The sequence below is a fragment of the Epargyreus clarus genome, unplaced genomic scaffold (assembly GCF_041222505.1).
Source record: "Epargyreus clarus isolate Ecla_fem2 unplaced genomic scaffold, WU_Ecla_fem_2.2 ptg000031l, whole genome shotgun sequence".
Taxonomy (NCBI): domain Eukaryota; kingdom Metazoa; phylum Arthropoda; class Insecta; order Lepidoptera; family Hesperiidae; genus Epargyreus; species Epargyreus clarus.
In genome coordinates this window covers 2,215,688-2,238,650 of record NW_027332236.1, presented here as the reverse complement: position 1 = coordinate 2,238,650, position 22,963 = coordinate 2,215,688, and the positions used below count along the sequence as shown (strand labels likewise).

Here is a 22,963-nt window from a genome sequence, read left to right as displayed (position 1 = left end):
CATACAATTGTATTGTTTATTAGGTCGCTTATAATATCGCAGTTTCAAATTATGTAATATAAAATAGAAAAACCGACAAACCTCAATTAAGTACAAACAAATACAAGGTCTATAGTCAGTCAGATTAACTTAGAGATAAAATATTTCGATTATAATAATCATGCAATAAAAAATAAAACATAAATAATTATAGAGATTCTAGTCTATTGCACATTTCGGGAAATAAAACTGAAAAAAGTTGAAAAGGCTACAAATATTTATCAATTGCCATTGCAGTCTAGAAACATCTAGAAATAAGTAGAAATATAGTACTTGGTAAGTTTGTAATTTATTTTTCGGAAAGAAAATAATTTTGTAAGCCTTTAAAACTGTTTAAAAACATATTTCTTTGTTTGTGGTAAAACAGAAAAATCTACTATTTTTCTTTGATTATTCATTCGTAAAATTTGGCAGTTGATAAAAATTGTACCTTTCCATTATGTTATCTCCTTCCTAATAAATAATAAGCCAATCTAAGTGCAATAGTTTTAATTTAAATATAACAATGGCACATATGGAGATTTCTAAATAATTTTGAAACAAAAAAAAAACAGTTTCTGTAATAAATAAAGAAATAAATTGATTTTAACACATAACATTATAAATGGGGTAAATAGCATTTTTTTATTTACGGGTTACTACAGTCGCGATTTGCCAAAGTAAATTTTGTAACGAAACGATCTACGTGTTTGCAGCGATTCCGTTGCGTGTACGCAACGATTTCGCTGCGACAATTCGCCGGTCATTCAATATATGTATTAACGCTCGCAAAATGATCCCGTGACCCGTAAAATTATTGCAAGGAAAATAATTGGCAAGATTATCAACAAAAGAAGAATGTTATTGGCTAAAACTGGATATTTTAAATTTCAATTAACTACTAAATAATATAAACCCTATACATTGAGAAAGCATTAACGTCCTTAAAACTAAATTAGTTTTACAACCAATTGAAGACACAACTTTAATTAGTATAAAATACATAGTTATAACGTGTAACATTAAATATTTCTCTAAATATATAAAGTACACAGATCTCAAGATTGCACTGTTAAGGCACTTGGTTCAAATGCAAATCGATCAGTCCTAATCCGAATTGGTATAAATATTTTTTAGTCTAAGTTATACTTAAAGTGTGGGTTGTTCCATTGTCACTAAATTTGTGGAAAGTATTGACTATAGGTTTGATTCCATACTTAATATAAGTTCTTCCACGATTCAACCCCTAACTACAACCTCTTTGGCTGCGATATTATGCGAAAATCTGTCTACAATCTGTTTTTATGTAGATGAATAACTTACTAAATATTTTTTATAAAGGCTTGGTTTAGAAGTTATAGAAGGTTGAAGCTATACAAATATGTATATTTATGAAAATCTTAAGTGATTTCGCTTTTTGTGCCATTGATTAGTGACAATATAGAACAACCCTTACATACCGTCTAAATAAATATTGTCATGGACATATAAGAGATAAATGGTAAAAAGCAAATATTAAATACAACGCAATAATGAACAATTTGCTTATGTGCGTATGTTTGTCGTTATATAAAACTTTCAAGTATACTTTATTCAAAGATATTGCATAAATATGACTAAAAATATTGTAGAATAGACAAAATATTGTAAGATGTATATTAGTTAGTAGTAAACGATCTTTTACTATTTTTGCCTATAAAATACAAAATTTGACAATTATCGCTTAGAAAAGTTACTGAAGGGCAAGACCATAAGACAAGAAATGTGTTTGTAAAATATGGGTCTTTGATGACAATTATATCTTCGATATAAATATGCAACATCTTTGAATAAAATATATGAGCATCACTAAATATTGTAAAAACATTTTTTATTCTAATCCAAATAGTACATTACGATACGAGGACGAAAAATTTTTTTCTGACAAGTGTGAGTTTGCAGGCCGAGCCGCAGGCGAGGACTGCAATCACACGAGTCAGAAAAACATTTTTCGTCCGCGTGTTGTATAAAATTTTATATTACGGGGTCGGAAATGGGGGTTTTGCGCACGCGAAGCGTGCGTAAAACGTCAATTTACGCACGCCGTGATATAAAGATTATTTAGTATATTTTGTGGTAAATTATGAATACATATAGAGTCAGTAATAAGGATATAAATAATAATATATGACAGAAACAATAATAATTAGGAAGCACAGATTTTTGTACATAGATATAATTTTGTTGTAAATAGTATTTTTTTTTATAATAATCGCTTTATCTTAACACTTTTTGAAATAATAAGAAAGAAATTTTAAAATACTTCTATCTAAATAAGGTTATTTATTATAATAATTGTGAATTCTGAAGATATCTACGATTTTTATTGATATACAAAAAAAAACATAATGTGTGATTAAATTTGAAATTATATGCCAATTAGTTTTAGACCACAAAGATATATTTTTCTATAACACACCATATGTCGAAATATTTATTAAAAATATGGCTCAATTGTGTGACAATTCTAATGATTTTTATATAATTTAAGTCATCAAAAATAATAAACATAAATATTTGTCGGTCTACTAAGATCAAAATTGTATTTTTAAATCGTAACTGAAATAAATTAATGTTTTTTTTTGTATATCAATCGCTCCTGATTTTGACTAATCAATGACAAGGTAGTGGCAAGTAAAGTCAAAATGAATGATGGTTAATAGTAACACTTTGGTAATCAAAAGGCGGTAGAGGGCGCTCGACGGTCACTGCAAAATAAAATGAAAAATAAGACATGAATTACAAGCTATTGTTTATTGGTGATAAGCCCTGACAGCCTAGTGGTTGAAACTAAGCCTCTCGATCGAGGGGTCCGAGGTTCGAATCCTTTCACGCACCTCGGTTTTTCAAAGTTATATGTGTATAAGAAATTAATTATCATTTTAACGGGGAAGGAAAACGTCAACGTCAACGAAAACGTTACAAGTTGCCTATTTGATGGTAAGGAATTGTTGCCACTTATGAACATTTAACCAATTTCAAATAAAGGTGGATTTCTTACTAAATTCTATCTAACTTCATATCATAGGTATTGCTGTTTTTGACTATGCGGGAACACCACATGTAATACACAAATGTGTTTTAAAATCGACTCAAATTTAATAAAGAAGTGCTACACTACAATGAGGCAGAATTGGGGATGCAGTGGTAAAAAGTCTAATTTAGCATATGTATTTTAACTCACCACAAATCTATTCACTTTGGGCGCAAAGGTCTTCGTGACGGTCGATGTTTGCACGTTCATGTTTTCGAACTTTTCGCGCAAACTGAAAAAAACATAATTGCATAAATTACTTGGTTGTACAATTAATGCTTTCTTCTGTCGAGGATATTAACTATATCGTCTTACAATTGAAACCCATATGCGATCTGACCAAAAATACCCATGTGACCATTAAAAAAATCTTCATGGTTTTTTCTACTAAAGTTGCCAATGTATTTTTTTGTTATTTTTTTTTCTTACGTCAACACGCTTGGTAAACGGTAACAAATTGAATATTGTGGATAGCCTATTAGTCTTGGCATATAGGCTTGATGTGATAGTAATGACTATCAAACAAGATTTTGACAATCGATTAATTAAGGCATAAAAGTAGTAAACAAATAAACTGACTTTCGCATTTATAATATTATGATTAATCTATATACCTCCTAGCGGTCTCCAGTTGAGATTCTCCATCCTCGTCCTCACTACCCCGTGTGGGCAGTGTAGCGGCATTGGGTGTCCTCGGGGTCTCAGATTCAGACCAGTTCTCGAAGCGATCGCGGAAGCTCTTCGTGCGGGCTAGTTGTTGTGCCTGCGCATACAATATAATTCATTATTAATTTCATATAGATTAGATATTTTATAAACTTACAATAGACAGAGAAAAACAGACAAAGGTAAAAACAACAAAAGGAAAGCAATTTTTTTATTTTCCCCTTCATATTTTCAACAGTTCTACTCAGTTTCTAATAGAGATAACTACGAGTATTTGGTTTTAAGGTATCATGGACGACGAAGTGTGAATTGTGGAGTGGAATCAGAGGCGTAACGTTTTAAAATCAACTTCAGAGCGGACTAGAAGTTTGGCGCGGGCTCTACCTGTTTCAAAGCCTCGTCCCGCTGTCGAGCCTCGAGGTAGAGCCTGCGGCGCTCCTCCTCGCTGTCGCCGTCGTCCTCCGAGCTGTACTCGTCCGACGTATCTATATGGCGATTCTCTTCCCCAGGGGGCGGTGGCGTGAAACGCTTCAGCGGTTTCGGACCTGGGGGAGAATGGGACATAGTTATAAAACAAAATTTAAAATTGGGAAATTATATGTTACTACTCGTTGTTATATGCGTTTTAGAGGGAGAGAGTTATATGAGAGTAGTTTAGTTAGCTTTCAATTATCAATATATTGACAGTTATAATCATGTAGCAAAAATTTTCAAAGGTTTGATCACTCGAATCAAGACTATGGTTCCCTATGTGGTTCGACTTCGTCGTCCACCACCGTCACACGGTCTAATAAAAGCAGAATTAAGTGCTGCTGTGTTCTACTTTCAAGGACAATCTGTTGCTGCTAACCTCGGATGGAAATCTTATTTGGGGTCGAATAGATGCCCATAGGCGGCAGTAGCCACTTATCATCGGTAAGACTACATGCTCATTTCACGTCAATATTACAAAACCCCAAACATACCCTTGCAATCTGTGACGTCACACACACACGTAATACATAGTACATACCCTGCGGCTCATCAGGACGATGTTGCTGCTCCTCAAGCTGGCGGAACACGGAGATCATTCGGGATGCTGTGTGGCGATCTGCTGCTAACCCAGCATCAGCTACACTGCCACCTCGAGCCACGCCCGGCTCCTGGTATAGCTCAGGGGAGGGAGACTTAGGGCGCTGGGGAGGGAATTATTAATAATTATGTGAATAATTATTAATAATTTGTGAATAATTATTAATAATGATAAGCAGTGATAGCCTTGTGGTTGAAACTCGGCCTCTCGATCGAGGGGTCCGAGGTTCAAACCCCAGGCACACGCCTCTGGTTTATCAAAGTTATGTGCGTATTAGAAATGAATTATCACTTGCTTTAACGATGTAATCAATTATCGTGAGGAAACCTGCATACCTGAGAATTTTATAAAAAACAATCTCATAGATATGTGAAGTTTATCAATACGCACTTGGCCAGCGCGGTGAACTATGGCCTAATCCTTCTCATTCTGAGAGGAGACCCGTGCCCAGCAGTAGAATAGTAAAGGATCAACGACGACCTTTTTTGGTTGGTCCAGTGGGTCTTACGCATTAGTAACCAATCTCAGAGAATAAACTACTTTTATTTGAGGTTTAGTCCACTGACCACTTACAATCAGATATACGGTTTGTTCGTATGTTATAAATCGGCAGAATCTGTTTATATTTGGCATTCGGTCATATAGTTATCGCCAAACTTCTAGTCCGCTCTGAAGTTGTTGCGAGCAAATGTAGTCATACAGTTTGCTATGGCGACGCGATTCATTTCTATATTCAGAGCGGACTAGCAGTTTTACGCGGACTATAATAACCGTAAAAACAAAAATAATTCCGTATTTAATCCACACATTATCCCACCTGCACCTGTCTGGGCGGTGTCATACGGAACTCCTTGCGCTTGGTCTCAGGTTTGTACGTCTCGAAGAATCGGAACCGGTCCGATATGTCCGCGGTCTCGATCTTCACGTCCTCTACTTTGTCCGCGGCGCGTACTACGTCCTTTGGTATGAAGGGCTGGAAGAAATATATTTTTTTAAATAAGAATTGAAATTGATTTTCATAAAAAAAAATTCAAAATAATTTGATGGGTGTTTTTTTTTAATTTTTTAAATAAGGTATTTCTCGAACCTGAAGTACTAGAATAATAAGGTAAATAAGAAAGATTTTGGAAGGCCTTTTTTAAGAAAATTTCTCAATAAGTCCATAATATTATGATGTTTTTTTACTATTTTTTTTTCAAATACAAGCCTTTTCGTATTCATCTCAGAAAACCCTTTTATCTATATCCATATCATGGGGGTGCAAAAATTATTGGTTCGCCACTTTGGTATGACTAAAATTCAATTATAAAAGAACGTAGATTTAAAAACTTAATAAAAATAAATTCCACTATACTAAAATGTATGCAACATTTTAGCTCTATGAGTTGGGTTTAACTGGTTTAAAATGTTGATGCAAAATTGTAACAAAGCTTTGACAAATGTTGAAAACATGTGTATTTACAAATATAACTTACAAGTTCTTTGCGTTTGGGGGCTTCCTGTGGCGGTGGGGATTTGGGCGCGATGCCCTTAGCGTTGGCGTCTAGCTCCAGGAATATTGAACGGGACTTCTTCGCAATACCAGCTGAAATATAAAACATCATATCATTCTTAACAATTCAGTCATAACATAATTAAATCCTTTACATACAGCTACACAGGATTGTTTTACGTATATTATATACAGGGTGATATGTAGAAAAATAGAATTTCAAGAGGGTATACAGTATTCAACTCTTGAATTAACTTCCTTAAAAAAAAAGAATGTGTTTTAACAACTTCAAAACAAGTCTCGTGCTAATTGGACATCTTAAAGCACCCAATTTATACCCAAAGTTAAATATATCTTAGTTAGCAATCGTCAAATATTATCCTAATATTAATCATTGACTTTCTTTAAATATTAGAAAAAGTGACGCTTTTTTTATAACCTATTTTACCCTTAAATTCCAACACCCTTGCCATTTGGTCAATATCCCCTTCAATTGCCGCAACATACTCTATTCAAAACCATATTATTATATCTAAGCTAACCTTCGTTGAAGAGTGCCCTATCATCAATATCACGGTTCTTGGGTGGTTGATTCTCGTCGTTGAACACTTCGCCGGTTTCAAAGCGTTCCTTGATAGCTCTCGCCTTCTCTGCGTCTAAATCCAGCTCTTTTGCGATTTTCTCAGCTGAAGTTACACCTGAAATATAACAAAATATTTATCAAAATCAAAAATCTTAACTTTTTTCTTCACCATAATAGAAAAATGTACCCTAGAAAAGAATACCCTCCAAACCTTGAATCCCCTGATTAAGAGACCAAGTTTCAACCACTAGGGTATCGCTCTATTAATTGTATGTTAATTAAATTTTTGATAATTTACTAAAATATTGTCCATTCAAGTAACTGGATTAGGATAATTTAAAAGTATTTTAAAGAGGAATAAGAAAGTTACCTTGTTCGCTCTGCATAACAGATTGTTCGTACATCTCCTTGATTTTGGCTTGTTTGCCCTGTAAATAAAAATAATTTAATTATTACGTATGTCTTAATTTTCTATCGTGTTAATTTAAACTACGTGTTTTTTACGCGTGTGCGTAATTTTGTGCGTGTCAGTCATATGAGTTGTTAGTAAAGGTACACGAATTGTATGAGTGTGTTAGTACATCTATGTGTGCGTGTGCAGGTGTACGCGCATTACTTTTTGCGTGCGAGTATAAATGCATTTACATTTTTGTATATTTATTTACCTGTTTGCTTTCAGTTTGTGTCTGTTTGTGTGTAATATAAGTTAGTTACCATGAACAGCCGGCTGCGGATGTTATGTATCTCTTGCTTGCGTTCCCTCGTCCGCTCGGAACTTGCCGACGATCTCGGACATGTTGCAGTGTGTTCGTGTGTGCATGTGCGTATGCGTGTGAGCTCGTATGTACGTGCGTATGATTGCGTATGCGTGTGTGGTCGTTTGTTTGCTTGTCTGTATGTTTCACGTGATATTTCTCTTACCATGAACAGCCGGCTGCGTATGTTCTGTATCTCCTGCTTACATACCCTCGTCCGCTCGGAACTTGCCGACGTTCTCGGACATGTTGCAGTGTGTTCGTATGTGTATGTGCGTATGTGTGTGAGCTCGTATGTACGTGCGTATGATTGCGTATGTGTGTGTGGTCGTTTGTTTGTTTGTCTGTATGTTTCACGTGATATTTCTCTTACCATGAACAGCCGGCTGCGTATGTTCTGTATCTCCTGCTTACATACCCTCGTCCGCTCGGAACTTGCCGACGTTCTCGGACATGTTGCAGTGTGTTCGTATGTGTATGTGCGTATGTGTGTGAGCTCGTATGTACGTGCGTATGATTGCGTATGTGTGTGTGGTCGTTTGTTTGTTTGTCTGTATGTTTCACGTGATATTTCTCTTACCATGAACAGCCGGCTGCGTATGTTCTGTATCTCCTGCTTGCGCTCCCTGGTCCGCTCGGAGGCGGCGTGCTGTCCGCTCTCGAACTTGCCGACGATCTCGGACATGTTGCAGAAGGACACCGGCTGCTCGCGCGTACTGCTGTGCTTGTACGACTTGCGCAGGACTGAGTCTTCGTCTGTTGAAAGAGATTTTTTTATATGTTGCCGGAAGAAACGGGTCTTCATTAAGATAGCAATTAGACATCGCGGATTATTAAAATAATATGTTTGGATCATCATATTATACATCGGTTTAATTTGGTTTTACAATATTTTTATAAAGGTCCACTGATTCGCGCAATATAACAAGATTGTAAATCACAATATAATAACTAACAAACGTTGAATTTAATTCTTTAGTCGTCAAGGATTTAATGACTGAATGTCAAATTCAGTTTTAAATAGAGAAAGTAAAAATAAGATGTTCTATACTTAATGGTGTATAATAAGTATGCATGCCAGGATCCCCCTCTCCGACATATACAGAGTATTTTTTTCAAATCGGCCTTTAGAGCCAAATCTGAAACTATAAGGATAAGCGAAAAATGATGAAAAGAGTAACCGACCACTTACGAGGCCGATTTCGATATAAACTAGTCCTTTTCTCTAGCCGGGAATCGAACGCGTTCATTTTGAAATATATCATCCTAGATCCTAGCTTAAATGCAATAATTATAAACTAAATATATAAATAACAAGTAAGACAACTAAAAACGAATAATAAAAGTTTAAAGTTTGCATATGATGTATTCCTTACCCTCCTCATCCTCAGGCTCGCTGGAGCTGGGCTCCACGGGTACACCGTTCAGGTACTCATCGGAGACACCGATGTCCATACCCTTCGCTTTGAACCTATAAAAGTAACGTCATAAAACTAAATGAAATGTGTTCATTTTAAAATTTATTTGCTTACAAATTGTTGCTTATATTATTTTAGAATATCATGGCAAATTGCCGTCATAATATATTTCTTCGCTACTAAATTTAATTTAATTTACTAATTTTAATTACCATACATATCATGTTAGTGATTCAAATTAATCATTATTACAATAACAAAAATAAATAAATAAATTCTACTTAAAAGTTAAACAAACATTTAAAGTATTGTTAAAACATAAAAACATACCTATACATTTCGATTTGGCGCCAACTAAGGCGTCAGAAAATGTTTAATAAAATCGAACAATTCAAATTATAATAAGTATAGAATTTTAATACTTTTAAAGAGATAAAGCACAGATGATATACAATATAAAACTTCCCTCTATGAAAGTAGTTCAAACACTACTGGAGAATGTTAAAGTCTGATCGATAGGATAGGATTCTTTTTTTAAAAAACTACAAAATTACTTGTGTTTCTAATGAAAATTTTCATAACACGCAACACATTGGAATAAGGTTTAAAATCTAAATATCTTGAAGTACGTAGCGTCAAAATAAAGTGGGCATGTTGGCGGGAACGCCATAGCAGACACTTGATAATATAAAAAGATCAGTCTATTTGGTTTTCATTGCGTGGTTCAAATACATTGAGATTTTTCATATATTGTGGATAGATAGTGGTACTTCCAACGCGTAATGTATGGCAGAGTTTAATAACAGTATGTTAAAGTATTTTTTTTAAAAATTGAGTAAATGAATGCTTTTGGAAATATAAATAAGAATTCTTTATTTCATTATAGAAAATTTACAGTTTGAATTTCGAATAATATATTTATGTATTTTAGTTTCTAAATTTTGGTAGCTTTTTTTAATAATTTCCTATAGATTTTTAAATAATGCTACGGGTTATATTAAAATCGATAAGCGATAATATCCTTTAAATATTTTAATGATGTGTCATAGTGATGTGTATGGAAAATATTTTATTGTGCACTATTTTTATTTTTCTATGGAGAATCCATGGAGGATCATTAAATCTTTGTTTCAAATAAAATGCGTTTTACAGTTCCAATATTAATACACTGACACTTCTGTTTAATAAAATTGTAGATTTTAAATAAAATGAGATACTCAGCAAGCAATGCATATCAATTTAATAGAGAGAATCGTTGATATGGAGATCAGTGTATTTTGAGCGGTCTGTTCAAAAATAGAACGTTTAGAATCGACGGCCAGATGATGATGACGCAAAAGCCATCATTTGAAAATCGCCTACATCCTACTTTATACTTTTATTTTTTACTATTAATAATATTACACACAAATAATATTATTATGTACAGTGATAAAGTTGACTAGGATGGGGGTCCAAGGTTCCACTCCTGGACACGAATGTACCTCAATTTTTTTAAAGTATGCAAGTATTAGGAAATATCACTTGTTGGTATAGATTAGTAAAGATTACTCACTCCTAACAATAAAATGTACCCAGTTTTGAGAATTGACATATTTGCGTAAAAAAGTTTTATCACGTCTCCGTGCTAAAATGTCCCTAAAATATTTGAAATAATTATTTATTTATTATGTAAATTACGCAGTATTAGTTATTTATTCGTAAATTTCCTCTAAAAATGTTTTTATTTGTCAAGAATTCAAAAAAGAACTTACTAATAAGCCGTTTCTGGCTACATTCAATTTCAAGGCGGCGAAGTATCTTTACTAATCTATGACTTCAATGCTATAGCTAAGTTATTCTTCTTTAGCATATTAATAAAAAAGAGTGTATTTATAAATATGTAGGTATAGTCCGCGAAAAACTGCTAGTCCGCTCTGAATATAGAAATGAATTTCTTAGTAGTTTTTGCAGTAGTAGTAGTAGTAGTGTAGTAGTAGTTTTGGGATAATTTACGAATGAAACGATATTTCCGCAAGTTTTCTTCGATTTCGTGTTTTTGCACCACTTAACTGCACATGTTGGCATTGTTCCGCATAAATTACATCATGACAGCCATTTAGCCCATTTAATGGCTTCCCTCAATTACAAGGCCGAGAGATATCTATACTTATCTATGTTAGCATATTAATAAATAAGTCCATATTATATCAATATGTAAGTATTGCTATCGCCAAACTGCTAGTCCGCTCTGAAGTTGTTGCGAGCAGGTGTAGTCATACAATTAGCTATGGCGACGCGATTCATTTCTATATTCAGAGCGGACTAGCAGTTTTACGCGGACTATACTTGGCCACTTTGGACAAACCCACACTACACTACACCTCAAAGTTTTGATGAATAGTGACATCATGGCACTTACTTGGCAAGTTTGGACAAGAGAGCGGTGCTCTTCTCCCTGGGCGCGCGGGGTTCCAGGGTAACGGGTTCTTCAGGAGCGCGAGCTTTCTTCTCGAACACTTCGAATCGAGACTTCACGTCCAGGGATGCTAGCTCCTCCAATCCTAGGTCTGGCTTGTCTGATGCTGTGGAAATATAAAGAATGAGAATACGGATATTTTGGCTCAATATGTATCTACTTTGCTGTGTGGAAAATAATTACACAATAAAAAAATATGGTATAAATAGAAATTAAATTTATGAAGGGAGTGCCATATTTGGTTTAATCAGAAATAGTTTAAGGGACAATATATATATATATATATATATATATATATATATATATATATATATATATATATATATATATATACAGGGTGAATCTCCATAAAGTGCACATATTGAAACAGGTAAAATTAAACCGCATTTTGTCGACAAAAAAAATATAAAAAAAATAAAAAAAAATTTTTTTTGGGTTTTATGACCTTTTGAATTTTTTTTTGGGAATTGTGCACCTGAAGTAAATAAATCGCTATAACTTTTAAACTAAGAGGGTTATCAGGTTCAAACAAAAATAACAATGATTGCCAATGATAGGCCGTACTGATCCATGAAAAAAAAAACAAAAAAAAATCATCTTCCCAGGAAAAAAATGTCAGATTAGTGCAAAAAAGCACTTTTTTTAGGTAAAATTTTCAGTAATCATCAATTTCCTCAAAATAATCTAGGCATTTAATTTTTTTATTATTGTTTAATGCAATTCTACGTCGTATTAGCTTTCAAACACTAAAAAAACCACGCCTCTAACTCAAGTATAAAGTTTCCTACGAGCGCTTAAACAAAGGCAGTTTTTAAGGGTGTTGGTAATAAATAAAAAGCCTAGATTATTTTGAGGAAATTCACGATTACTGAAATTTAACCTAAAAAAATTGCTTTTTTCACACTAATCTGACTATTTTTTTCTGGGAAGATAAGCTTTTTTGTTTTGTTTTTTTCATGGATCAGTACGGCCTATAATTGGCATTCATTGTAATTTTTGTTTGAACATGATAACTCTTTTAGTTCAAAAGTTATAGCGATTTATTTACTTTAGGTGCACAATTCAAAAAAAAAAACTTCAAAAGGTCGTAAAACCCAAAAAAAAATCTTTTTATTATTTTTTTTATTTTTTTTGTCGACAAAATGCGGTTTAATTTTACCTGTTTCAATATGTGCACTTTATGGAGATTCACCCTGTATATATATATATATATATATTTTTAGACAGAAAATATTAAATGTAATATTTTCTGTCTAAAAATAAAATGCTGTATTTAAATTATGTCTGAATAATTTGATTTAGAAGTTTAAACAAAATACCAAATATATATTTAACGAATTTATGATAATGATAATAATAATATTATCGTACCCCTAACGACATCTGGCGGCAACTCGACGGGATTACTCTCACAGATGATCATCTGATGTTTCTTTGGCGCTGCTGAAACAAAAAAGAGTTAAATTATATTTTAAATGTATAAAACTACTACTTATGCCGTGTCTCCAATAAATAATGAATAAAAGTAATTAAACATAGTAGGTTGTGATTTAAAATTCTGGTTTTTGCAGTGATTCGGGGTTCTTGTCCTCTTATTTTTCATATTTATGTATGTGTAATTAACAAGCACTTGCTTTTATAGTAAACGAAACATCGTATAGAAACCTACATGCGTGAAATTTATTTAAAAACTTAAACATGTGTACTCTTGTAAAGGTGGTTGAACCCTCTGTGGTTCGACTCCGGCGGCACCACACCGCCACACCTATTTCTGCCTCATAACAGTGTTAAGCGCTGCTATGTTCTGGTTTGAAAAGTGTGGAGACATACTTTTGCAAGGCATTCCAGCAAGGTAGCGGTGTATGTGGCCGACCCCAGGTAAGAATCTTATCTTATCATGGGTTGATTACAGATGTCGGGCGGATCTGGGCGGCAGTAGCCATTTACCATCAGGTGGAGTGCATGCTAGTCTGCTAATCCTATATTGAAATAAAGTGTGAATATGAGGAGACCCGTGCCCAGCACTGGGTCAATAATAAACTAATGTTCATTAGCTTACCATCAGTTTCGTCATCACCGTCAACCGGTTTGGGCTCGAACAGCTGTTTGAAGTGCGGCTTGCAGTACAGCGTAGTGTGGTCGCTCTGGTAAGTCTCTACCCTGAAACCAGACCGGAAGATATCTTTAATAACATAAAAAAGATAAGAGTCCGCGCCAAACTTCTAGTCCGCTCTGAATATAAAAGCGAGTCGCGTCGCAACAGCAAATTGTAGATATTAGCGGCAAGAAGACACCGCGGGGTCCCCCGGCACCATCCGCTGCCCGCTCTCGCCCACACTCATGGGCTATACCCATATATACCCATACAGCTGTGTGCCCTTACGTTGCTACGGAGTGTATTGCCACTGACTACACATGCGTGCAATAACTTTAGAGCGGACTAGAATTTTGGCGCGACCCTAACTTAGAGTTTGAACTATTGTTTTATACGTGAAACAGGGAAGTTAAGGGAAACATACTATTTCTCTCGTGGATATTATCCTTGTCAACCTATAATGCAATTTATTAAGCCTGATTTCCTCTTAAATCATTAAAAGTTAAACATAAACTTGTTCATAGAACCGTTAAGTGAGTATTTCTTGTGCCAATACAATTAAAATTTATAGACGCTAATTGGTCGCGACATTTATAATTGTTAAGTGCTAGATTGAACTGGTTGATAAGAAAATATAATAAACTAGTAATTATTATAAACAAAAAAAAATGGTTGCCTGTAAAGTCGGTTTTACGGGCGAAGATTTTACGTGACAACGTCTTTTTCTCGGTAGAATATTTATTGATATGAATATAATTAAATTGCACAATAGGAACAAGGAATTGAATGAAAATAAGAATTGCACAAATTTTAACAGTTGTTGTAAATGATAAATGACGAATCTAAGCACTCCATATTTTCACTACAGACACAGCTGACGATACTTTAACCACACGTGTGAACTTGTATTGTGACGCTTTCTTGTTTTTCCAACGCCAAGAACGTTCGAGAAAGACAAAGACAAAGACACAAGCATGCGCCGATTCAATGCGCCTAATTCTCTAGTGCTGCGCGCGCGGCAGACAGATCATAGTTGAGTGGGAGAGAGACGCAAGGCATTCGGCGGGCCTCTCTCTCGTTCGGTGACTCATCGTAACGTTACCGGGCGTTACACTTTTTCATAAGTGACTCCCAGCCGCAACCTAATTTAAGACGTTGTCACGTCAAAATCCAATTGCTTGAAATAATATGTACTCCCACAATTTAGACGAATCCAACGACACGTCAAATGTTATAAATCTGTCGGACCTTTTGGGCTGCAAGGCATGCCAAAAAATGAGACATACACACATACTACATACACACAGGTACATATACACTCGAAAATCTTGAAGTGAAAAATTGTGAAGACTTACGGCAAAAACATTCAGTTGTAAACCTTATAGAATATGTATTTAATCTTGGGTTTTCAAGCTATAAAAATAGTGTGGGCCACTTTAAGGGCCACTTTAAATATACACTATATTGCAATAGAAAGCTCTGGCCTGAAAGTAATTGCCCTTATGGAGCCTAAAGACAGTTATGAAATTGCAATGACAGTGTGGCACTACACCACATTACTTGGACATCTTGGCACTTAACCAGACTATATCATATTAGCGTATCGTAGGTACTCACGTGGGCTGTTTCATGCAATGCACAGCAAATTATTCATTGTAAAACTTTACACCATAGGCTTAACTAATTGAAAATAGATCCTATAAACATTTGCAGTTTTAGCAATCATCTGAACTGTTTGTACGGCACCATGGAAGGACTCCTGTTACGTATTATGCCCCGCGCCTCAACTATCTAAATTATGAACTGTCCCCATATTAATAATTACACTTAACATCACTAATTATCCTGAACGATAAGCAAATGCTCTTTGTACTATAGTATCTATACAAATACACATTGCACGATAGAGGACTATGGTATTGAATATTATAGACGCAGACACTAACGATAGTTGTACGTTGTACGAAAACATTATTGTTGAAAACACACTATGTTAAGCTTAATTAAGGTGTTTCAAGTATCAATATTTATAAAATAAAAAAAAAACATTAAAAATACATGAATTTGGAACTTCGTACTGGTTTCACGCAATTTTCTATCAATTTTGTACTTATATATCTTAAATTGATAGATTATCCTGTATACATGCATAACAATTTTCAGTAAACTATGGCACGGTGTTGATTATCTATGTACTGCTGTACAATCAACAATTCATCGCGCTAAAGTGAACATCTAAATTTATAGGCAATATTGGCACTTACGTAATTAGACGTATATTGCACTGCGAAAGCGTTCCTTATGCCATGTGGCATAAGGAATGCTTCTCCACCTTGACACACTCCATAACATACACAAGTCATAACATCTGGTATTGGCACTCACGTGAGCTGCTTGTTGCACTGCACGCAGCGGAAGCACTCCTTGTGCCACGCGCGCTTCTCAGCTTTGACGCGCTCCATAGCGTACACCGGTCGTGAGCACTTCTCGCATTGCGGGTTTTCGGACTCTGCCTTCATCTTCTTGTACAGCTTCTCTGAGCTTTTAGACTGAAATAGAGGACACAAAATTAATATGTTTATAAGATTTTGCGACGTGGCCCTATAGCCGGTATACAATGAAATTATCAATTTTAACTTTAAGTTTTGTGCTTTGGGTATTCTAGACTTCTCGCTGTAAATATAATTGTCATAAGACGCTATAAAATAAAACTGTTTTTGTTGTAGAATTTGAACATGTATGAAAATCGTCATTTCCAAAATGAAAGACCTACAGTTATATAAGACATAGTTAGGAAAGATTGTGTAGACTGTGTCATATTGTGAAAAAGGACTTGTCTTAAACATTTTTGCACACATTCAAAAAGACATGGGCTCTTATGTGCAATGCTAATTACAATTGCAGCCAGCCGCACATCGTTATAACCTCCTTTAATGAATAGTATAAGGCCTATAATTATTTGCACGTAATTTTAATTATTATTCGTGAATGGAACGGCAAAGACGACCTGACAGACAAGTTTCTGTAATTACTAGTAAGGATGTGAATATATGTACATTATACATGCCAAGTACGTTCTATACTAGCGTTCTTATTCATTAACGCTTTATTATGTTTCATTTACATCCTCGTGTTTGGTCTCATTCATACGAAAAGGTGCCATTTTATGACAATGGCAATGGACGAATGTGCCAATGTTGCCAAATAAATAAGGCGTTCTATCTGGCATCCGTTGTATATAATTATCAATCCAAGCCCCATTTTTGTGCACCAAAGTTTAACAATTTTTACCTATCATTTTTATTTAAATTTTGACGCTCAATTTACATCTCTTACATTTACACCTAATTTACATTCAGGTCTCTTCCATATGAAAGTGCCATTATTGTCGTATGCCAATGTTGTCAAACTATCGTCAAATTAAATAAGTGTTTATCTGTCACATACAAATTAAGGTGTTTTAACTTAGATATGACTCCTAATAAGAGAAAGAATATAAATTGAAAATATTTGCAAATTTTGAATTTTACAAAAAAATATCTAAATTTACGAGTAATTGATATTTTCACTCCAAAATATGCCTCTTTGAAAATTCCGCTACCTCTAAGTAAAAGTCAATTTAAAACCGGTTTAGTTAATTAGATGGTAAAACCTTCCACATCAAAGAACCGTTATTAAACATATTAACATTAAAAAAGGTAATTGTTCTATACCGGCAGACACTTAAAATTTTTAAGTTATTAATTAAACTACTATCGTCCGTTATTTATAATCAATCTTTCAAATGTATGCCTATCAAACATCGAAATTTGACATTATCTAATGAGCAGAAATTTCAGTCAAATTCAACCTTTGATAGACAAAACTTTGGATAGATTTAATTTATTGATAATGGGTGTAAATCTACTCAACCAATAGAACAACATCAATAGTGGCTCTGTAAAATACTTTTCAAACTAAAACATTATTTAAACGACAATACTTATATTACAATATCAATGAGAGCAAATTGTCAACAATAGTTTTGCATTTACCAGCTAATAAAACAATTGACATCTGCACAAACATACATATAGGAACATCTACACATATTTGGCGATGGGTTGATAAGACGAGGTGGCCGAGTGGTTAAGGCGTTGGACTGCTAATCCAATGTGCTCTGCACGCGTGGGTTCGAATCCCATCCTCGTCGGAATATTTTTTTTGACACCATTGTTTGAGATTGAAAAGATTATCATTCTTTAAATCGTTCAATACCGTTAGAATATTTAATGAATAATTTTTCTATGTAAGGCGTACGCAACGTTTTTTTCGTACTAAAATTTAAATTATCTTTCTTATTAATAGTAATTTGAACAGAAAATTATGGTGGATTGTGGGTTTGTCTATTCCGTTTGAGACTCAACTAGCTAACCAACCTCTGGACATTTAAGTAGTGTGAGTCTAATAGTTTAAATATGAATAGTGCTTTATGATAAAAAAATCTGTGTCCTAAGTTTTTTTATTTTAACATAATAGGTGCATAGAAATCTCAAGCATGGAGTTTCTTGCACAGCTTCTTATCCATAGCAAAGTACCTTCCCAGGTGGTAGTAGATTGTGAACAATGAAAAACAGATCTACAGGTATAAATTTAAATTGATTTAATTTTGAATAGAATTGAGCAGTATTCCTCTTTCATAAATAAATCCCACATTACAAAAATATATACTCCCTATATTTTTCCAATTTGTGAAGTTGGGTTCGAAACCGCTATGCCTGGAGTATATCGCCGTATTTTTCTCAGAATCTATCAATTAATCTCCAAGCTATCCAAGCTATCAATCTATCAGAATTATATAATACGTACCACAGATATAGACCCTTCTTCCTTATGCCGTCTGCTGGACTTGGACTTCTTCTTAACTTGCCGCTGCTCAGTGACCTGCACTTCCTGGTAACTCCTCGTCACCCTGGACTCCGACTGGATGAGGGTCTGGGACTCCATCGCGGCCGTCGACACCATCGCCATTTCTTATGCTCTGGAAATAAAATAATTAAGGTCTTGAAATAAACACCACCACACCACTTGTTTAATATAGAGAAGTAAATATAATTATAATTCTTTCGTTATTTTTTTTACGTGAGCTCCCTAGGAGTATTTTTCCTGTCACGCCTGCATGCGTGCATTAATCCACTTCACGACCCGCGTGCGTGAGGCACACATGACAGGAAAAGTATCTATGAAACGATTGGATCCAATTAACACATATTGGGACCTAATACGCACGCGGACAGCGTGACAAGAAAACGTCTTTAGGGAATGAAATATCAAAAATCTTTCATTGGCTTCTTCTACATTATTTTCTCGTTAGAAACCTAAAAACTCCTATGAGGATTTTTTTAAAGTAGGTTTTTTTACCTACTTGAGAAAGACGATTATTTGTTTAATTTAGTTGGTAATATTTATTATTCTCCTGAGATTGTTTTTAACTCTTGACGGAATTTTCTTTCATATAAGAAGTTTCCAATTTGTAAAAATAAGATATACGGAACTCTTGCGCATCATCATTTTAGACCTAGATTTGACACAGCTAAATGCTTGTCAGTCAGTCAAATTTACCTTTTTAGACGGTCAGTGACAAACCATCCAACAAGTAACAAAGAAGTTTATAATAACTGGGTATTCACTGTATTATTATTAACTATAGTTAAGATGCCTCTTACTAACCTTGCTCGCTAGAGGTCAATGTTAACTGCTTCGCGAATACAATGAACTCAGGCCAAAATTCAAAGAATTGCCAACCTTCACTTTATACTGAATATGGCGACGTTATAGTAACGACTTAATGGTATCTAGATTTGAGCAAGGCTAGCCTTTGTTATGGTGATAATGATATGTTTATTTTGTTTAGCAATGATACAGTACAATAACATTTAAAGTTAATCATGTAGCATTCGGATTATGGTGTGACATATTGACCTAGAATAGGACCTAGACTCAGGAGATCTCGGCAATGATACAGACAGTGAAATTAATAAAGATCGGAGCTATACAAAAGTAATACGGTAAATCAGCTGTAAAAACATTGCGATCCAGAATATTTACTGTCATTTTTTTTTTATATACTAAACCTTGATTCTTTGATTGTCATTAATTCTCCGTTAAATCCGTCTGGAGTAGATATCCACCACCGTAGAAAAAAAATCTAAGCCAAAAACTTCAGATAAAAGAAAAATGGGGCAACGAGTAGGCCTGGACTAAATATCCAGAAGATGGGCACTATATACTATATAGATACTCATCTTCTATAGTCATCATCACAAACAGCAAATCATTTTCGTTCCAGCAAATGAAGATAAATGAAGAAACACTAAACTCTGTAACAAAGGTATGTAGGTCGAAATCGATCCATAAATATCTGGGATATCTTCTTTCACAAAAAACACGCGTCGAACGAACCTCCTCGATTTTCCTTTCTTTTTAAGTCGCTTTAACAAAATATACCTTTAAAATTTAAATAATTCGCTTAATTACAAACATCAAGTTTTAAAGTCTAATTTACTCTCTAAAATTTAAACTTTTTTTGGTAGGTTTTTTTCATCAGTACAAAGAACCCTCTCAAAATGATAAGGATTTATGCCAGAATCGACATACATTTTGGAACATTTTACACAATTTGGGACAGTAAAAATGTTATCTATGCAATGATCTACAGGCTGCAATGATTTTCTTTATGTAGTAATTATATTGGAATACGCACATGTGACACACGACATTAAATATCAGAGGCCTTGAATTCAAACCCAAACTTCAATCGTGGTATCACTACTAATCCTAATAGAAGAAACGACCCAGCGGTTAGGAAAACAGACGTTAATTTCGGCGCGGGCGGACATTTTCACACTCGCCGCTATTAATACACGGGATTACGTTCCGAATAAAATGCGCTACCTGATTCATTCGTTCTCATACGTATGACACTAAAGATACTCAACAATGTGTGTCTTCCATATAATAAAACGAATGCCAACTGACAAACAAAGTACAGCTTTACCCGTAGGTCTAGGAGCTTGATATTTGTCCCAGGATTTTTTGAACATTCAATTTCAAAAGAGCTAAAGAAGGGCATAGATGATGGAAATATAAGTTAAGATACGTTGCATAAATGATAAATAATGCATGATGTTGCGTCTGTAGTTTCAAAACAACGAGTATAATATGTTTTTGTAACATAATATTTACATTTTCAATGGATTTATACTGGTGAATATATTTTTCGTCCGTGTTGACCGATTTTGAAGTAACTTGTCGCAAACATTTTTCATAAAGCGTAGAATTCAGGTACGTACGTGGAATGATACAGAATTTATTAAAAAATTATAAGGAGCTATAGCCATAAAGGGAGAAACTTAATTTGCCCTAATATTATGCCTTTCAATCTTAAAGACCAAATTAGACTATGCATTAACATCATTCTAACATTTTTGACATTTTTTGATATGCTTTCTATACCTGTAACGGCGAATAGAGATATAAAACATCCCTCTATCTTGTCACGTCATGCCTATCACGCACGCCGTAGACGTAGAAAGTGAGTTAATTATGCTAAATGAAACATGAGTGTTCATCAGCATGTAGTGGAATTTTATGGAATGTGGTAAAGCATTCGACGCATCTCCGGCCTCATAAGCCCAATGCGTTGTAGCATAACAGATATGCGGGATCAATGGAGTTTTAACATTAAAGTTAAACATTGACATAAAACAAACATTGAACACATCAAAATCTTATATATAAAATTCTCGTGTCACAATGATAGTTACCGTACTCCTCCGAAACGACTTTACCGATTTTCACCAAATTTTATATGCATATGCAAGGTTTGAGGAACGGCTACTATCTATTTTTCATACCCCTAAGTGATAAGGGTTGTTCACCCTTTACATTTTTTTATTTATATGGCAACACAACGTTTGCCGGGTCAGCTAGTTATTTATAAAAAAAATCATATCTTACTATAAAATTATCGTCTACTGGCTTTTTATATTATTCTCACACGAAATATGCAATATAAAATAGCGTTATCGTTTTAAAGAGAATGTACTCGTATATATGATTGAAATAATAAAGCATTTCTAAACTGTTAGCTTTTTAAAATCATATTTACTTATGAAGACATTAAATTTATCGATGACTACGTGCCAACTAATATGATGATCGAATCTAGTTTTGTTTGTTTTTCTTTAAGTATATCTTCATATTTATAAATGTATTCATCAAACGAAAATTCTTGAAAATCTTTCATGACACAAGACCAATGAATTCATCAATTTTATACTTATTGTAACTATCTTTTTATTGCCCAAAATACAGTATAAATAACAACCTATAAATTTTTACTTCTATTTATGAGGTCAATTAAAAAATCTGGCGCACCATTTGTATACTTTCCTTGATATTAAAATTCGGTTCCTTTACACTCAAGATGTTTGTAATCAATTGGGTTGATTGAAACCGTGTCAATCACTGTTTGCTTTACGGTTGTCGATAATTAAGGAAATCAGGCTCAAAACTCTGAAGCCATAGAGATTAAAATGAATTTTAGGAAAATGCCTTTCATAAACATTGCTTTCGCTATAAGCAAGCAGAATTATTCGCTATTTATAACCGAAGCGTGGTAACGGCCGCATAAAAATTGATTTTTTAGTGCTTTCAGAGCAAAACATCTCAACAACAGTTCGTGACGCTGAATTAACATGTTTTTATTGAACATTAAACTGGACGCGAGCTATTTTAATTTTGCCATAAATATCTTTATCGTAAATTGAAGTCAGCAAGAATATGGACCCCATAAATTCATGTCGCTAGTTTCAGAAGAAAACTTTCGGATTAAGTTTCTTGCTAGTCAACAGATGTCTTTCTGATTTTACCACAAAAAGTAATGGAAGATTTATGCCCGTCATTAATTGGTATGAGGTAGTCTAGTGACGCCTTGTTTCCTCTCGTGACGTCAAATACAATTACTTCTCGCAATATGATATTATCTTTAAGTGTTCAAGTGTATTAAAATTATTCCGTGTTTATATACTCAAAGACACTAACCTCACACACATACACACACACACACACACTACAGACAGCACATTTTTTTAATATGAGGAGACTCGAACTCAGTCTTGCACTTTTCTATATATCCTGTAAACGGTTTGACGAATTTTGAAATGTGAGGTGGCATTGATTTAACACCTTAAAAAGTGAAATACCTATATTCTATAGGCCAGAATACCACTGTAGTACGAATAACCCATAAAATAATGTTTTAAAAGTCACCCAATCATAAGCAATTTTGCA

General features: G+C 34.2%; 1 protein-coding gene and 1 non-coding gene across 3 annotated transcripts in view; one reads left to right on the top strand and one right to left on the bottom strand.

Annotated features, from left to right (window-relative positions):
- Nucleotides 1–2,460: 2,460 nt before the first annotated feature.
- The window catches only part of LOC140754676 (uncharacterized), a 37,573-nt gene continuing 17,070 nt past the window's right edge, over nucleotides 2,461–22,963 (bottom strand). Inside the window, exons 2-17 of one of the 2 annotated variants that reach the window (XM_073089710.1) lie at nucleotides 18,479–18,650; nucleotides 16,016–16,179; nucleotides 13,595–13,695; nucleotides 12,907–12,975; nucleotides 11,479–11,641; nucleotides 9,036–9,130; nucleotides 8,240–8,415; nucleotides 7,275–7,332; nucleotides 6,864–7,019; nucleotides 6,305–6,414; nucleotides 5,647–5,802; nucleotides 4,770–4,932; nucleotides 4,142–4,302; nucleotides 3,706–3,854; nucleotides 3,242–3,323; nucleotides 2,461–2,765 (exon numbers count right to left, since the gene is read on the bottom strand). In XM_073089710.1, coding sequence (XP_072945811.1) covers nucleotides 2,763–2,765; nucleotides 3,242–3,323; nucleotides 3,706–3,854; nucleotides 4,142–4,302; nucleotides 4,770–4,932; nucleotides 5,647–5,802; nucleotides 6,305–6,414; nucleotides 6,864–7,019; nucleotides 7,275–7,332; nucleotides 8,240–8,415; nucleotides 9,036–9,130; nucleotides 11,479–11,641; nucleotides 12,907–12,975; nucleotides 13,595–13,695; nucleotides 16,016–16,179; nucleotides 18,479–18,640 — 1,968 coding nt within the window. In that variant the 5' untranslated portion in view covers nucleotides 18,641–18,650 and the 3' untranslated portion in view covers nucleotides 2,461–2,762. Of the gene's footprint in view, nucleotides 2,766–3,241; nucleotides 3,324–3,705; nucleotides 3,855–4,141; nucleotides 4,303–4,769; nucleotides 4,933–5,646; nucleotides 5,803–6,304; nucleotides 6,415–6,863; nucleotides 7,020–7,274; nucleotides 7,333–8,239; nucleotides 8,416–9,035; nucleotides 9,131–11,478; nucleotides 11,642–12,906; nucleotides 12,979–13,594; nucleotides 13,696–16,015; nucleotides 16,180–18,478; nucleotides 18,651–22,963 lie in introns of both variants that reach the window. The other variant, XM_073089709.1, reaches the window with a different exon arrangement.
- TRNAS-GCU (transfer RNA serine (anticodon GCU)) lies at nucleotides 17,741–17,822 on the top strand. Its single transcript has one exon. It is a non-coding gene; the product is annotated as a tRNA-Ser (tRNA).